This window comes from Mercenaria mercenaria, chromosome 18, assembly GCF_021730395.1.
Source record: "Mercenaria mercenaria strain notata chromosome 18, MADL_Memer_1, whole genome shotgun sequence".
In the NCBI taxonomy this organism is placed as follows: Eukaryota; Metazoa; Mollusca; class Bivalvia; order Venerida; family Veneridae; genus Mercenaria; species Mercenaria mercenaria.
Genome location: NC_069378.1, coordinates 4,128,543 through 4,146,914, shown reverse-complemented (window position 1 = coordinate 4,146,914; position 18,372 = coordinate 4,128,543). Strand labels below are relative to the sequence as shown.

Here is an 18,372-nt window from a genome sequence, read left to right as displayed (position 1 = left end):
CGGAAACAATGTGAAGATTCAAACAGTGTCCTTGCTTATACATCATGTTATGAATACATCGGAAACACAAATTACACAAACATTGGCATATGTTGATAACAGAACAATTGAAACTTATTGATGTAAGAGTTTTCTCTATTATCGCAATACAGATTAACCTTTACAGATGAACATAAAATGTCAGTGTTTTGCACTTTCTGAAGACAGCACTCTTGTATAAAACAAATTGTTTGCAAGATATGTGGTCTACATTGCAAGTAATTGGCGTTGTAACGTTGTGCATTTGTATCTAGCTTGTTCTCTCTTGTTTGGTATCAGTGTCGTTATCGGACGAGGCAGTTGCAACTTGATAAATATTTGCAAGATAACTAGAAGCACTTTTTCCGATTATTTGTTTTATCAGTCTGTTCTGGCACAAATGTCTTATAATACATTTTGTACTATTATTTTGAGTATTTATTATGTGTTGTATGGGTGGCTGAGCTCAGTCGGTAAACGTTTATGGGGTCTTTTTTGTGTAGATTAGAGTAGCACCGACACGATGTATGTCGTATCGCGATTTTTCCGCTTTCAATGATGGAGGAAGACCCCGGATATCCTTCTAGGCATTGTGTCAGGCATATTTGGAGCACCTGGGAGAAGCCACTAACCTTCCGTAAGTGAGCTGGACGAATTCCATACATACACCTTTTAGTGGAGTGGTATGCATGTACTTGCGTTCTTTTAACTTTGCATTTCCTGTTGGACTTTAACCATTGTTTAGATAACTGCTTGCTCTTACATAAATGAAATGCTGTTGGAAAACGCCGTTCAATGAAAATTCAGTAGTGTTTTTTCAGGGAATATTTATCTATAAATCAAATTAAACGATACACCTTTACGATACATACCTTTAAAATCTACATTATTTTATAAAACGACATTGAAATTAAACAACAAAATAGCATTAAATAGAGTTACAAGTGAAAGAAGCTTTGTAAACTCCGTATGAATATGATATCCGTTTTCTTGGTATTAGAGAGGTAGGTTTCTGTTAGTTGTACAAGCAATGACTATGAACATGACCGTTGTACACCTTATTTCTTATCGTCAATACGAAAATTGCAAGATGCATCAAAATTGCGCTTGGTATTAGTAACCTTGGATACAACGTAAATTTTGATGCGCAAAATAAATATCATTATCTTATATTTTTGTCAGATTTATAAAGTAACATTTAAATGACTTTTAGATAACTGCTTGCTCTTACATAAATGAAATGCTGTTGGAAAACGCCGTTCAATGAAAATTCAGTAGTGTTTTTTCAGGGAATATTTATCTATAAATCAAATTAAACGATACACCTTTACGATACATACCTTTAAAATCTACATTATTTTATAAAACGACATTGAAATTAAACAACAAAATAGCATTAAATAGAGTTACAAGTGAAAGAAGCTTTGTAAACTCCGTATGAATATGATATCCGTTTTCTTGGTATTAGAGAGGTAGGTTTCTGTTAGTTGTACAAGCAATGACTATGAACATGACCGTTGTACACCTTATTTCTTATCGTCAATACGAAAATTGCAAGATGCATCAAAATTGCGCTTGGTATTAGTAACCTTGGATACAACGTAAATTTTGATGCGCAAAATAAATATCATTATCTTATATTTTTGTCAGATTTATAAAGTAACATTTAAATGACTTTTGCCTTGCCTGTGTGAACATTAGTGTTTGTATCTTATATTACTAGGGCCCGAAACAGGTATGGGGTTTTGCAACGACCTTTAAGATAATTCTGATGTGAAATGAAATAAATAACTAGGGTACATTGACCTCCCTGAGTCTTAACTGTTTAAAGGAATTGGTAAATGTGTATTAAGTTCTAAATATTCATGTCATATAATCATGAGTTGTCTTATTTCAGGATACCAATGTCGACAAGGCAGAGGTTAATACTAGATCCAGTTTATGCTGAAAATTATAGTCATGGTGAGGTAAATGGCATTTGAATATTTGAATAAAAGTAAATGCGTCCGAGTTCACTGGCGTTAGAGCGATTGTAAAATTGTAAGTGCGCGCGCGTGTGTGTGTGTGTGTGTGTGTGCGCGCGCGCGCGCGCGCGCGTGCGCGTGAGTGTGTGTTCAACCCTTTCACATTGGAGACTATTCTTTTCTCCTAAGAGTATAAATTCAAGAATAAATATTTACAATAGACCAAGCCACGTTCCGGAACGAAGCCTCCGTAGACCACAACCCTATAACATAGTATGCATGGTTGTATATTTTGATAAACATAAGCACAAAAATAGAAACACAAAGTGAGATATATTGATAACGAGGGCAAAACTAACAAGTAAAAGAAAGAAGTGGGACACAGGGAACGGTCAGTGGCAAAATACTAATGGGGTGCTAAGAACATTGTATGTAAAACACCAAACTGCTTTTGTAAATCTGTATAATTACAAGCCTAAAGAACCATAAACGCGTGTACCCCATGCCTTTACAGAAAACAGGACAAGTGAAACACCATTAAGGACCCGATGAAGTTAGCAAGAAAACAAGTATCAAAGCAGCTTTTCGGCACCATAGAGGAAAACGTAACGTGTATCTGTAAAAGTGTTAAACACCGGTGTGTCTAAAAACGTCGGGTCATTACTTCTTTTGATGAAACGTGTTTTACTTTACCAAATTCAAGAAAGTCTAATTAGTCACTCGGTTAATATGATATTGAGTCAGAATTAAAGGCAATTTGAAGTTCATGTAAGGTGTAAGTTCATGTAAGGTGTTTAACTAACTTACTCGAATTTACTAAAACTAGAAGCTTGCGAGTAAATTGCTTACAGAAAAACTGGCGATTGGGTAGCACTTCGGATAACCATTGTAAATTGAGAGGTACATATATGACACTTGCATATTACAGAACAAAAGTCTATCTGTTGCGACGACAAACTTTTTTCCTCTGCACTTAGAACATATTATAGCTGTCAAATTAGGATCTAGCATGTGCATGTTTTTGTCCACTTCCCGGGTTCTTGGTTCTTATCTATTACACATCAGTTTAGGCAAATTTCTGTTTTACTTACCTGTTATTAAATATGAGTAATATTTGTTCTTTTAGGGAGTACTGATCGTATGTGATGCAACAAACATCAACTTGTCTAGCAAAGTTCAAGACTTCATATCAACTGTTGAATGCGTACGAAATTTATTTTTTATAATTAGTTCGTATATGTTTAAAGTTTAATTCATCTATTGCTTGCAAAGTTTTCTCCTCTTTTTTGATAAACAGCATGAAGAGCTACAATCATTTATTTTTACCGTACTATAAAGAGTAACAAAAATGAATGAATGAAGGTATTTAATTAAAGGATTAATAAATGGCTTTGATTCTTGGATGGCACACCTAGCTTCTTAATGGCCGTCACGATAGAGATTGTGGGCATATGCCACTAGGTGTTCCATTATTGCCAAAAGGCACCATCGTCTTACATATTAACCTCTTGATATATAAATTAATGATTTTTAGGGTTTATGTTTCAGGATGCAGTTTCCGAAGTCAATATAATTATAGTTGGAAGTATTTGTTATTTGAAAAGTAAAAGGAATGTAAGCAGTAGCGAAGGAAAGACGGTAATTTAACTTAAGTATCTAATACAGCAGTAATTCGGTCAAAAATGCTTCCGTGTGTAAATCAAGAATTTGTCTTCTTAAAAGATCCTATAGAGCCTTAGGTTTCTTGTTTAGCACTTTTTTGTGTAAACTGAATGGTTCGCGGAATATATGTAATGTACAATAAAGTGAATAAACATAGTTTTGATAGATCACGTGTCAATCAGATTGGCCCCAAATCGGCCATATTTGTTTTATTTGCTATGGAAACAAAATGGCTGCCTTTTTATAAAATATGAAACGATCATAATATCTCATCTAAGGCCGATTTATAACATGTTTTCGTTTCATGAAAAAGGAGCCTCCGTGACGAGTGTGTAATTTCACTGACTTCGAACCACTTGCCCATCACCGATATTGTTTGATGTAATCATGTAATCTATCCAGCTGGCTTAAGGAAAGTCTGTGGTTATACAAAGGTGCCTGCGATGGTCGGTCAGATCACAATTACGTCCATCGATTAGTCAAAAATATGCATAAAGGGCATACAAGTTTATATAGCATGTATCACAAAAAGAATTTGACTTAAGAGTCATACAACTTAAGAGGATTGATATATTATATTTGAAGTTGGGCATCTTGTGTTCTGTTTGGGATTTCACCCAGTAAGACAAGAGTTATTGATCATTGACTAACTGAAAATGTACATGAAATGTTTAATTGTTTGTGTTGCATATGCTTTAAATAATATTTGACCTGGAGTCATGGAACCATGTAGGAATATTATTCAGCATGTTAATTTGTGTACCTGAGTTTTGTTTTGGATTTCACTCTGCCAGACCAGAGTTATATTCCTAGACTTTGTCAGAATATGCATTACAGATATAAAAGTCTGAGCCCTATGAACCTCAAAAGTAGCTGACCTAGAGTCAACACGTTACAAGATTATTATGTAAAATATAAAGTTAGTACTTTGTGTTCTGTTTGTGATTTCACTCAGCAAGACCAGAATTACAGTCATTGACTTAGTGAAAAAAACACACAAATTCTTTAACAGTTTGTGTCGCATACACCTTGAAACATGTTTCACTTAGTCATTGCACCATGTACAGTGACTGATGAGGGCACTATGCCACATTGACATACATTTCATTTCTTAAATGATCTTGTTGAAGGACTTAAGTCTCTTAACAAGGGGATACATATAAATGACACTCAGATATGTTGCTTGTTATATGCTGACGACATTCAATTGTCCGTGGCTGGCAATGTGATTTAAATGAGAACCATGCCCTGACATTTAAAATTATTAATGAGAACGCTAAATCTTGCCATCACTATGTTATACTTTTGATTCAAGCTGTTTGATGTGTTTGTTAATATTTTGCTGTTGTTGCGTTTACTGTCACACTGACAAAATTATAGATCATATGGCGACTTAAAAGCTGTTAATGGTGCAGGTAGATCTCAGGTGCACCTCTGGGTATGATTTTGTCACGTGGATAGAATAACCAACCTTCCACTAGCTAGCTGGATGGCTTCCTCACATGAAGATTTGTTTGTTTGTTTGTTTTGGGTTTATCGCCGTTTTTCAACAGTATACACGAAGAATTTATATACCTTAAGTAAGGCTCGAATTAACACCGGTCAGGAGCAAGTGATGTAAAGTCAGCTACCTTAGCCAATTAAGTTGTTTGAAGGAGCGTAAGGACTTGTACCAGAAGGATATTGAATTATTCCATCTTAGGTGGGAGTGTATTGACTCCGTTCCCATTTGTAGCACATTTGCTAAAATAAGGGAATTTGAATTTATCTAAGTTTCACAGGTTTAGGTCTATATGTATGCTAACCGTACTGCCTATAATAGTAGAAAACACGTAGTGACACGTTGCCTTTCATATGCAAAATTATTCTCCTCATAGGCAGGACCTATCCCTACCGTAAGGCTGAGAAGTCTTGAATAAACACAGGGGACAGATACAGGAGAACTAATTGCAGAATTCTGAAACTTTGCCGAAATGAAAATTAATTTTAGACACGTCCTCTCCACTCTCTCCATCGTAACCAAGTGAAGGAGTTACAACCTTTGTGTCGGACTACATCATAACCGGTCATCAACCACCAAATGAATTATACAGAGCGTACGATTAACTGTATTAATCTAGTCAATGTGTAATTCAAACCTATGTTCTACCTTAGCATAATATATCTTATGTCAGGTAATAAATCTGCAAAGAAAGGATGCTTTGTCGAATAAGCTATTTTAACTTTAATTTTTTCCGTCCAGTTGGGAGCTTTCAAAAGTAATGAACACCGCATGTCAAAGCCGGGGATTTGGAGCACAAATTTTGTTTGTTACTAACATTTAATAAAAGTACGAAATCAGGGTTCAAATCAGGCCTGGTGACTTATGATGAATATGGCTTACACTTGAAGTTAATTGACAAACTCCATAGTAGTTTCTACATTTACTATATGATCCTGTGTCTTGTCCCTCTACTGTACAAACATTTTAACATATATCCATGAACCCTTCATTATGCTGTAAGTGCAGCAAGAGAACATTTATACACACTTTGGCTCGTAAATATACATTATTATTATTTTATTGGTCGCAGATGATGAATCTAGGCAATTCATTTCAAAGCATATAATGACATAAGTATGAATGATTTGTTATTAGTGTTGTGTGTTCTAATAAAATGGAAAAATCTCTGACAAACTTATCTGATCATTTGAATACTGTACTCAAAGAGTGTTCAGATTATTTTAGTTTACCGTAACCACCAGAGCTAAAAACTGAAATATATTGAAACACCATCTTCACCTAAACTACTGATCGGATTTTGGAAAAAAAAGATATTATTTAATGTTTCTTGTAAGGTGATCTACAAAATTTGTTAAATTAATCTTGGCTTCACGAAGTAAATGGCCCCTGTGGGGCCAGGTCCAATTTTCCCATACGGATCTATAAATACTTTAACACATTTTCTCCCCTGACTTTGCAGGTTAGTTTTCAAAATATTTTGACAAACATTATTCTTTTGGGTGACTCTATTCAAAACATTGCACATGTTTGGCTGTTGAACTCTGGTATTTCATATTGAAAGAAGAAGGAAAATACGGATATTTAACACTTTTCAGTGTATTTTAGTTTCATTGATATCCGTACACGTCAGCATAATCTATAATTTTACTAGTATGCACGTTAGCTTTCTAATATAAGCTTAAAATGTATATGTCGCGGGGCTCGTGTTTCCATGGTAACGCATTTTCTCTCATTTTTGAACAATTATGTATAAAAATAGGGGTTTTCGACGGCTTCAGTGCCATTCTGTTAATGACCAACATGGAATATCTGGGTAATATTATTAGCAAAATACCAAGCACTATACGTGGTACCCTATTTTTCTTAAAGTTTAAAGTAACCATGGCAACATAGATGTTTAAAATGGCTTATATCTTGCTTTGTTTCGTAATTTCTTATAAAATAATATTGAATAAGATTATCTTTCTAGTTGATGTAGCTTTAAAACATATTATTTCTAACGTAAGTTATATTTTCGTGTTATCTGCATTTATTCAAACAAATTTCAAAGCTTAGAATACTTAAGCAGTACCCCTCGTCTGGCATTTTTCATGGAAAAATCGTTCAGCATGCTACTATTATTCTCATGGATATTGTTGAAATGAAAATAAAAAGCCGAAGCTGTGTTTCTTAAATAGACTAGTGTCAACGCTTTTGAATTTTACATTTAGATACATAGGTCACGGGCTTCGTTTCCATGGTAACATCAATTCAATTCAAGAAACCACAATTTTCTACTGAAATTTGAACACTTTAAGATCTTAGTTTTAGTATATAAGTAACAAATTATCAACGGAACCTGAAAAATAGGTATCACAAATCAAACTGCTGGATTTTTTATTTGAAAATGGCCGTAACAAGTAACCTCTCACCCAACTATATTCCAAATAACATTGGTTACCATCATCCATTTTCTTACATTCCGCATAACATTTCAATATAACTACATAAAAGAAGCAAAATATTGATTATTTTTCAGAGCAAAAGACTCATAAAAAATATTTCAGCAAATAATGGTTATTTGAAAATAGTTTGAATAAAGAAAATGCACAGAATTACGTACTTTCAAGATAAAAGCTATTAATTTTGCGCGGTAACTGACACGTAACGTCATGACGTCAATGACGTCATTTTAAGGCAACATTGTTTTGAAGCGTTTCTGCGGCAATTTATTCATTATTTCTGCATTATTAAACCATAAAGCGTCAGATCGAAGACAGGTCTATGATTTGTTTTCAGAAGAATGAATAAACAAACACATTTAGTTTGTCGTAAACGTCGTCGTAAATCGTCACGTTAGCTTCCGGTTGGACATGCGCACATACAAATATAAAGGTAACCTACCTCCTTAAGGTCTATGATGGTTATCTTGTTTTTAGATTTGTCGACTGCCTTACAGACGCATTAAAGCTATGAAAAAGCTTCTAAGCATTCATGATAAAATTTTCTGAAGCAATTAATGTAAATTCCACGAAACTGACTGTACATAGATATTACTATTATTTTGTTTGAAGTAGTCCTTGTTTCTTTTCTTTTTAGATCGCTGAACGTTATGGGGCAATGTACTTAGAAGTCATTGCAACAGATTATTCCTGTGTTCGTAGCATGTTTGATCAAGCAGTCAGACAAATGCTACACAGAAAACAGAAATCTGAGGTATGGCTTGACAGCGCAATATATGACGTATGTAATAACAAAATAATTTGATATGAAAACGGCTTAATGGCAATGAAATGATTAATACAATAGACTGGTACTCATAAAAGTAAGTACAATGTTTGCTTACGAGGGCTGTTCAAAAGTAACGTAGACTTTTTTCTAAATATGATATACGTTAATGAAGCAGAGCAAAAATACACAATCATAATTCCCAAACTGCAAATTTAACGTGATTATGATCATCAGAGTTACGGCTTCTTAAAAACAGTTACCCGAACCCGGCGCACGATAATCTAATTTCAAAGACGTGAACGACGTCCTGACACAATCAAGGAGATGCTTTCATTAGGTTTGCATTAATATATATTTGTAAATTTCCTTTATTAAATCTTGTGAACAATAAATAAGTGATAATAAGTTGTTTGGTTAGAACATTAAAAACAGTATGAACATTTACGCCAAGTCTCAGAAGAATTTGTATATGAGCATATAATTAAGCTATGTAAAAGGCATGACCAGGAGCGAGCTGCGACTTGACCGATAGATACCTCAATCCACCAGAAACTGTATGGAGACATTGAGGATCTGCGACAAACCACAAGTTTCATCGGGGCAACTGGTCTGACAGTGTAGTTGCGAACGAAGAAGAAGAAGAAGAATTTGTATATTGAATAAAATGAAAACGTAATACATAAGCATAGATGGTGCAAGATTCAATCTGCATTCTGCATTATTGCTATAATTATAAGTGAATTTCTGTAAATAGATTTATGTCATTTATGGCGATTTTGGTTAATAAAAGTGATAGCTGGATCTTAGCGTCACACATTATATTATAGACAATAGTAAAAGGGGACCAACTATTTCTCAGCGCAAGTACTCGTAAAATACCATGTAAAAATTTAGACCAATCAGAAACAAGTTTTATAAATAGCACCAATCAAAGCGCACTTCTGTTAGGGTATAAATAGGTTTAAGAATGACAGTGAATTCATTCTGTATCCAGCGTTTGACGCAGGCACATCGAAAAGTCAGCTAATAATTTATCACAGTATCTTGATGACAAAGTTATTGCAGCTACGCTGAAAGGGCAGATATATTATTAAAAAGAATGTTGACGTTCATAAACTAAAGAAGAGTTGCAGAACTGTAACAAGGTTTCGAGCTTTAAGGCCAGCGCACGGAAGGTAAACCTCTACGGGATAGTCGAATGCTATAGGCGAAAAGCTGACACAGAGAGATATGGTTAGGTAATCTACTGACACAGTAGGAGAGTTCAAGCTTATTGACGAGGTTCAACTTTATTGGCGAAGTACAGCCAATGCATCGCGCTCATACCTATATATGGTAGTTTAATACTATATGTTATAGCCTATAGGCGCTGACTATCCAGGAATCAGGGCAATCATATTGTGTTGAAACTTCAATTAAGAGGACATAAGCTTAACATTAAGGTGATAGGACTCGTATGTTGTTGATTCAAAGACATCGTCTGACGTGAACTTTAACAAAAAGGACCAGTTAAGAATAGTATCCCCAGTCTATAGGAGTTTATGCAGATTTGCATTAGTTGAATGTTCTTATTTTGGAACATTGAGTGATTCGCCCGATACCTGAAATTGTCTAGCTCATAATTTAAATCATATACGAATCATTGGTACACGAATAATTTAGGCGAGGTAGCCATAGAAAAAAACTATATATTTTATATATGGTCTCATCAGCTCTACGTTTAAACAAAAGCCATTCTAAATAGCTTGTAAGCTAGTCTGAGACGTAATCACCTTAGCGATTGAACACATTTCATTAATCAAGATACTAAAGGCGTAGGCACTTTCCTTGGTCATATAAGAAGTATCCTGACACTAAACATCTCGGACATGCGCACCGTGAGTAACTGGTATTTATCACTGGCGTCATAGATTAACGTTTAATCACGGAATTATTTTTTTCTCTCGACCTTCGCTGTCTTTTAGCAATTCTGAAAATTTCTGAATCGTTTGTACCACTTAAAGGTTGTGACACAAATAATCGGCATTGTTTGGGCGTCGGTTTTATTCGTTTATAAATTTCAGCTGGTGTTTGCCAACTTCTCTACATAACTTGCTGGCTGTGCGAGCCGATGAAGACATTACATGCGTTATAAACAGCAATGTCACATAGGTTAAACTTAAACTTTGTAGCTTGTTTACTTCCGACTCCCACGTCCGAATGACGCCATACTTTTGTGACACCGTGACGTGTTGATAGACTTAGGCGTTCTTGTTTCAAGTCAGCAAGTAGACTGTCTATGCGGACGGATTCAAATCATAACAGATGAAACAGCGACTGCACCGGTTATGCGTAGCATTGGTATTTAAAATGTAATGTTCAAACAATATTGACTAATTTACAAAAGGATTGCGGATTAAAATCATTTGCCACACATTGCACTCAACACAATAGGTGCCTTTTGACGACAAAAGTCTACGTTATTTTTGAACAATCCTCGTACTTTGTCTTATTTCTTGATAAACGACTGAAAGCATAAACTGAAAATCTAATCTCTTAAAGGCCTCGGTATATTAACAGACTTGTGATTTACAGGTATTTTATAGAGGTACTGAAAACGATCTTATCAGCTCAAATAGCAGTAGAAAGAAAGAAAGTACCACGGAGCCAGGCTTCATAAGACGACTGCTAAATCCGGTAGGTACACATATTCTAGACATTAAATTATAGTGGCTTCGAAATAAAAGGTATCATAAAGATATAGTGCAAAATGAAGTCGATAAAGTTGTACCCTTGCCAAACATTACACATTCGTGGCACTTTACATATTTCTAATGGAATCTCATGATTTTTCTTTCCTACCTAGCAAGGAAAGACAATGGTATTCGGGTAGGAGATCACCTTACAGCAATCTAGGGAAAGATAAGCTACACGGAGCGCATACTGACATGATTATTTGACGACGTCATAATGTATGAGCGATTTTAACTTACAATATCTTTGAAAGAGTTGTAATGAAATTAATAGGAGGAAAGAAAAAATATCGAACATGTCTGCTTGAGTAAGGCAAATGTTTTCATAACCCTCAGAACAGCGTGGATAAACCAAATCTAGCTTGAGCTCGTTTTCTATTTCCAGGAGCGTAACTAGCTTTACGTAAAATGTGCAGCTGCGCGCACATGGTCCTCAAAAATTGGAAAGGGAAAAGTTAAAGGGGGATTGGGGATACGATTTTCATGTTGTTTGTTGTTTGTTTTTTTTAGCTCATCTGAGCACAAAGTGCTCGGGGTGAGGTATTGTGATCGCTCACCGTCCGGCGTCCGTCCGTCCGTTGTACGTCCGTCGTCCGTCCACACTTTCCTTTAAACAACATCTCCTAAACCAACAGGCCAATTTTGATGAAACTTCACAGGGATGTTTCTTGGACGGTCTTCTTTAAAAAGTGTTCAAAGAATTGAATTCCATGCAGAACTCTGGTTGCCATGGCAACCGAAAGGAAAAACTTAAAAAATCTTCTTCTCAAAAACCAGAAGCCCTGGAGCTTAGACACTTGGTGTGAAGCATTGCCTAGTGGATCTCTACCAAGTTTGTTCAAGTCATGACTCCGGGGTCAAAATTAATCCCGCCCCAGGAGTCACTTGATTTTACATAGAAAAATCTTAAAAAGTCTTCTTCTCAAAAACCAGAGGCCCTAGACCTTAAATATTTGACATGTAGCATTGCCTAGTAGACCTCTACTAAAGTTGTTCAAATCATGACCCCGGGGTCAAAATTGATCCCGCCCCTGGGGTCACTTGATTTTACATATGAAAACCTTAAAAAATTTCTAAAAATAAACCAAAAGGCATAGAGCTTAGATATTTTACATGTAGCATTGCCTAGTGGATCTCTACAAAATTTGTTCAAATAATGACCCCGCCCCAGGGGTCACTTGATTTTACATAGGAAAATCTTAAAAAATCTTCTTCTCAAAAAGCAGAAGCCCTAGAGCTTAGATATTTGACATGTAGCATTGCCTAGTGGATTTCTACTAAAGTTGTTCAAATCATGACCCCGGGGTCAAAATTGATCCCGCCCTGGGGGTCACTTGATTTTACATATGAAAATCTTCAAAAATTTTCTTAAAATAAACCAGAAGGCCTAGAGTTTAGATATTTCACATGTAGCATTGCCTAGTAGATCTCTACAACATTTGTTCAAATCATGACCCCCAGGGTCAAAATTGACCCCGCCCCAGGGGTCACTTGATTTTACATAGGAAAGTCTTCAAATTTTTTCTTAAAATAAACCAAAAGGCCTAGATCTGAGATATTTGACATGTAGCATTGCCTAGTAGACTTCTACAAAACTTGTTCAAATCATGACCCTCGAGGTCAAATTGACCCCGCCCCATGTGGTTACTTGATTGTACATAAAAAAATCTTCAAAATTTTCTAAAAATAAACTAGAAGGCCTAGAGCTTAGATATTTGACATGTAGCATTGCCTAGTGGACCTCTACAAAATTTGTTCAAATCTTGATACCCCCCAAGGGACAAATTGACCCAGCCCGGGGGTTACTTGATTGTACATAGGGAAATCTTCATAAATTTGCGTAAAATAAACCAGAAGGCCTAGATCTTAGATATTCGATATGTAACATTGCCTATTAGACTTCTACAAATTTGCTCAAATCGTGACCTTCGGGGTAAAATTGGCCCCGCCCCAGGGGTTACTTGATTGTACATCGGAAAATTTTCCAAAAAATTTCTAAACATCATCAGTTTGACATTTGAAACATGTAGCTCATATTACTCTGGTGAGCGATCCAGGGTATTCATGACCCTCTTGTTTCATATCGTGTCTGGTTGACTGTCTCCATACCGGCGGGTATTAAATTTGACTCAAAAGTGATTCAGATTAACTTGAAGCTTTCATCATAGTCGAGCTAAAATAAATTATTATAAGCTAAACTTATTTTTATTTCATTATTATAGATAATTGACACTTTTCAAGAAATATCGGAAAAGTTCTCAGGTATGGTATATTTATACGATACTTTAAAGTATTGTTTATAGTTAGTTATCATTTACAGCCGCTGTCTACTCCTTATTGTCGTGACATTTAACAAAATCAAAGTATATATGCTACAATAATATAACATTTGGGATTATTCTTATACTTCGGCACGTCTTCTTTATTGACAGAAAAAACAACGCAGTATCAGTTATACAGTTAATCACATATTCAACAGGTAATCTTATAGACAACACAGAATGCTTATAAAAGAAAATAAAATAAACGAGACCTATTAAAACTTTGTCTATCAACTTAACATACATGTACGAGATAAACTAAACATTTTCTCGAAGATTCTGTCGAGAGTGCCGATTATTGCATCCTGGACACTTTTCGACAAAAACTCAGAAAACAGTAGAATTAATTAAAAATACATAGATTCTTCCGACTTATTATTATGCTCCCAAAAATTGGGAACATGCAAGTCGCTGCTTTTTCCATCCGTCAGTTCCTCAAATTTTGTCCAGAGTAACTTCTCTCCGCTTTGATTATTCAGCATAAGTAAACTGTAGCACCATTACTTGTCATGAGTTTTCCCCCAGCACTGGCTGGAATTCCCTAAAAATTCATACTAGGAAACTTCACTCAAAAGAGGAGATGTGATTTTTTCTTTATGTACGGGTTTTTCGAGTTATTGGCCTTTGATTATTCAACGTAAGTAAATTAGAGCGACATCCTTATCCGGAGAATTACTTAGCAACCCCGGGCTGGATTTCAGCAAAAATTCGTAGGAAGTTCACTCTTAAGTTATTGTCTTCTTTTTCTGGTCAGATTATTTCTTGTTGTTTCTTAACAAAGTACGTTCTAGGGCTACGAAACTTCTTTGGAAGTTTCAATACTAAGACGATGTATGTGCCTAGTCGATGAATGCCGCTTTTGTGCTTTTAATATGCAATAATCGTACTTCGGCTAGAACCTATTGGTTTTAAGGATGTTTCTTGTTTTAGTTCCAGGTGAAATGAAATTAGATCCATATATATTAGATTTGTATGAGAAAGCGCTGAAAGATGGTATAGAGCAAGACAGGTCTGTAAGAGTAAATATCGTTGGAAACTACAAGCAAGGAAAAACTTCTTTAACTAAGAGACTGCTTGGACAGAACGTGAGAGGTGTTAAAAGTACCAATGGTATAGAAATCGAACATTACACATGTTATAAAAAAGATGGTGGACAATTTACATACCGAAAAACAGAGGGTGAAAAATCTGATATTGTCAAACGTTTGGTTTCAGCTGCATTGAACAAAGAGTTAAAAGGGGAAAAACATGTTGAAGTCCAGCAACCTTTACAAGCCGTAGCACTTCAAGAAAATTCAATATCAGATAAGCAAAAACGCAAACAACAACCGACCCGCTCAATAAAAACCACGTATAAGCCTTTAGGACAAAGTGTATATGATACAGATCAAAATCGGAAACAAGATTGCACTGGCAAATTATCTGATTTTGGGAATGCCTCCGAAAGCAATTATCGGGCAGATGATGGCAATGAAAAAGCCAAAAGAGTCCTAACGAACAAAGAAATTGATTCGTTCTCAAAAGCTTTAAGTAAGAAAACGTCTAAATCGCCTGTGAACATGCCAGCAACATTTGACATATGGGATTTTGGTGGACAGTATATTTTCTACGCTACTCATACGATTTTTCATAGCAGAAGGGCAATTTATCTTTTAGTATTTGACCTCTCCTTGGATCTCAAAACAGTTGTTTTTGATGACGAATTCCCTGCAGAGTCGAATAACAGAAACATGGAATTCTTCCTACAATTTTGGATGCAGTCTATCCATTCATTTGTAGGGTCAGCAGACGGTACGCAACCAAAAGTAATTCTAGTAGGTACACACAAAGATCAGGTCAGGGGAAACGCAGATGAGAAACGACGGTTTATAAAGAATTACTTCGATGATGTTAGACAACTGTTTGATGGTACAAAAATGCTCATGCATTTGCATCCCGACGACTTTCCGGTCGATAATACTGACCCTCAAGATGCATCTGTTGCAGCTTTAAAAGAAACCATTGGTAAAATTGGAAATGAGGAAACAAATATTCTTGAAATACCTGCAAAATGGATTCAGCTTGAAAAGTCTCTCAAAGAGAAAAAACACCTCAAAATACTTTCTTTAGATCATGTAATGGCTATTGATAGTGAAAACGAATTTCCGTTACGTAGTTTGGAACAGGCGAAGTTGTTCCTGCGATACCATCACAGTAAAGGCACATTTGTTTACTTTGATGAAGAACCAATATCACAATATGTTGTTCTCGATCCGCAATATCTTATCGATGCATTCAAGACGCTTATTACTAGTGAGCGTTTCTGTTTGACTGATCCGGAAATAAGACCAATTTGGAAGAAGTTACTTACAGAGGCAAGGTTGGAGAAAAAGCTCATTGAATGGCAATGGAGTCAGTTTGAAAATAAAGCAAACCTTTTTCACCAATATAGAGATATACTTCTTGCCTTTCTGACAAAGCATCACATTATATCAGAAGCAAAACAATTTGATGAAACAACTGGAACCTCATCGGCACTAGGCTGGTATATTGTTCCAAGCTTGCTGAGAGATCATTCAAAGAAAGCAGACATACAAGAGTTTCTCCAGGGAAAGAAGCAATCACGTATTCGGCTTGTGATGTTTTTTGAACTTTCACAAATTGTCCCGACAATATACCATCGTTATATTGCTGCGGTAATAGCTAAATGGCCAATTGTGCATACAGGCAGACAATCTCTCATTTTTGCAGACATATGCGTTGTTAGACTTAACGCAAATCATGCAGGAGTAGCGGAAATGAAGTACAGTGGCATCGAGTTGACGGTTGTCAGTCTAATTCCATCGTTAGATGTTGACGGTAAGCAAGCTGATATTTTCAAGCGATTTTCTGAAGCAGTAATCATCCATGAATTTCGAAAACTTCAAGATGATACAGAACACATTCAACCATATATACTTCAGTTCAGATGCAACCATGAGAGCCATGGCCAGAATGGTAGCATCAATACAGAATCAGTTGCCCAGCTAGATGGCAATAAGCTTATTGCCTGCCCAGATGTGTCGACTCATGACTTGTACGCAGAGGAAGCAAAATTGGAATGGTTTCAAGATTGCAAAAATCTAATATTTGTTCCAAACACACAGTTGAATGACAAACTATTAAGCAAATTATCACACTGCATAGGCGAGAACTGGCAGTTACTTGGCTACGAGCTTGGCCTTACACGAGTACAGATAGAACACATTGTTGAAGATCATCCGAATAGCACGTTGATGAAAATTTATTACATGTTGAAAGAATGGAGCCACCAAATACCAAACATGGCTACATTGGATGTTTTAGTTCAAGTTATGCAAAGCTGTCCGACTCTGAGTATTCAGTGGGATGGGATTAGAAACATTGTTGATGGAATAGTATAAGGTAAGTATGATTATTAAATCCTAAAGCTTTTCGATATTTTTCCAACTAAAGAATCATACTTGCAGTCCACTCAAGTGATCTATAGGAAAAAACATTGGTTGACTTTAATTTTGAAAATGACAGTGATTAGTGATTATGTTTAGGGAATGTCAAAAAGCCTGATATCAGTTTTAAAATTTGGGGTTGAACTAATTCCAACGTAAACAGTTTAGTGTGGAATAAACAGTATGTAAGGAAATGAGACACAGAAAAATGTCCTCAAAATACCATGGCACATTTTTAGATATTAATGGAATTCTTATGTAGTTCTAACGTCTAACTAATGGGCGCCCTTAGTGTTTATGTATGTAGGTAGGTAGATTTCGGTAAAGCATGCACATACATGGGCATTTAAAACAACATTTAAAACAACATGTAAAGCAAGTAAAACATAAATTAAATACACACATAAACTTATAAACAGTCATAAAAAGGCATACTATCACTTAAGTCACACACACACACACACACACACACACACACACACACACACACAAAACAACAACAACAAAAACCTCTTATTTCCATTGTGGTCCTTCCTGTTGGTGGCATGACATAACATAGAGAGGCATATTGTAGTTTAAAGAATTTTGTGACTAGATAGAAATTGCACAATTATATAGAGACTTACCCTAAGCCCACTTTACGCAAGGGAAACAATATGTTTGTATAGTTCTTACTTGAAGTTTGCATTTTTAGTTCCACTGCCTAAACTATAACAAAATGTAAAATGCTAGCTAAAGTTTAAATAGTTTCTGTATTGAAACCCATTTGAATAGTTATTAAATCACATTAAAGTAATTATGCTTAACTGTCTAGTACATTACTAATTGCTTTACTAATGTTTGAATTTTACAATAAGAAACGTCCAAGCAAAGGAGGGTCAGGATACCATCTTATACACGACAACGCCTCCTCTAATAAGTGCGATTTGTTAAGTCTTTTTTGGCTTCTGAAAAGGTGGAAGCTGTAAACCATCCGCCTTATTTACCTGACATGAATCCCTGTGACTTTTTCTCCAAGGCTTTGAAAATACTTTCTGGAAAGAAACATAAGTCCAGATGTTCTCTTGGCAGCGCCATTTATCAGTGTCTTCTACAGATACCAAAATAATACTATTTATCTGCTTTTCGCGATTGGGTAAAAGGTTTACAAAAACGCGGTGTTGTTCTACTACTGAAATTGCATATTTGTTTGCTTTGAATATCAGAAAAAAAGCATTTAGGATTTCTAGCAAGTACTCTTAGGCTACGTTTTACCTTCTTTACCAAAAAGCGTTAGGGTATCAAAATTCAGATCATAGATGTCGAAATTCAGAAAATTATAGAATTTCTACCTAAATTTATACATTCATATTTCTAAAACAAACATCCGCACATTAATTAATAGGGGCTGAGCATCAAATACGTGTATCATCAGAAACAAGATTTAAACATTCATAGGGGATTTGTAAAACAAAACTGTATCCGCTATGTTAAAATTATACCTAATGTTACGCTGGAGAATATAGACACATAGTA

General features: G+C 35.5%; 1 protein-coding gene across 9 annotated transcripts in view; it reads left to right on the top strand.

Moving 5' to 3' along the window:
• The window catches only part of LOC123537934 (uncharacterized), a 102,270-nt gene that overhangs the window by 59,488 nt on the left and 24,410 nt on the right, over window positions 1–18,372 (top strand). For 4 of the 9 annotated variants that reach the window (XM_053530713.1, XM_053530714.1, XM_053530711.1 and 1 more), the window contains 7 exons: window positions 1,916–1,985; window positions 3,109–3,186; window positions 3,531–3,620; window positions 8,227–8,343; window positions 10,933–11,034; window positions 13,313–13,352; window positions 14,342–16,813. In XM_053530713.1, coding sequence (XP_053386688.1) covers window positions 1,916–1,985; window positions 3,109–3,186; window positions 3,531–3,620; window positions 8,227–8,343; window positions 10,933–11,034; window positions 13,313–13,352; window positions 14,342–16,812 — 2,968 coding nt within the window. In that variant the 3' untranslated portion in view covers window position 16,813. Of the gene's footprint in view, window positions 1–8; window positions 123–598; window positions 656–1,915; window positions 1,986–3,108; window positions 3,187–3,530; window positions 3,621–8,226; window positions 8,344–10,932; window positions 11,035–13,312; window positions 13,353–14,341; window positions 16,814–18,372 lie in introns of those variants that run through there. The other 5 variants (XM_053530716.1, XM_053530717.1, XM_053530715.1 and 2 more) reach the window with 5 other exon arrangements.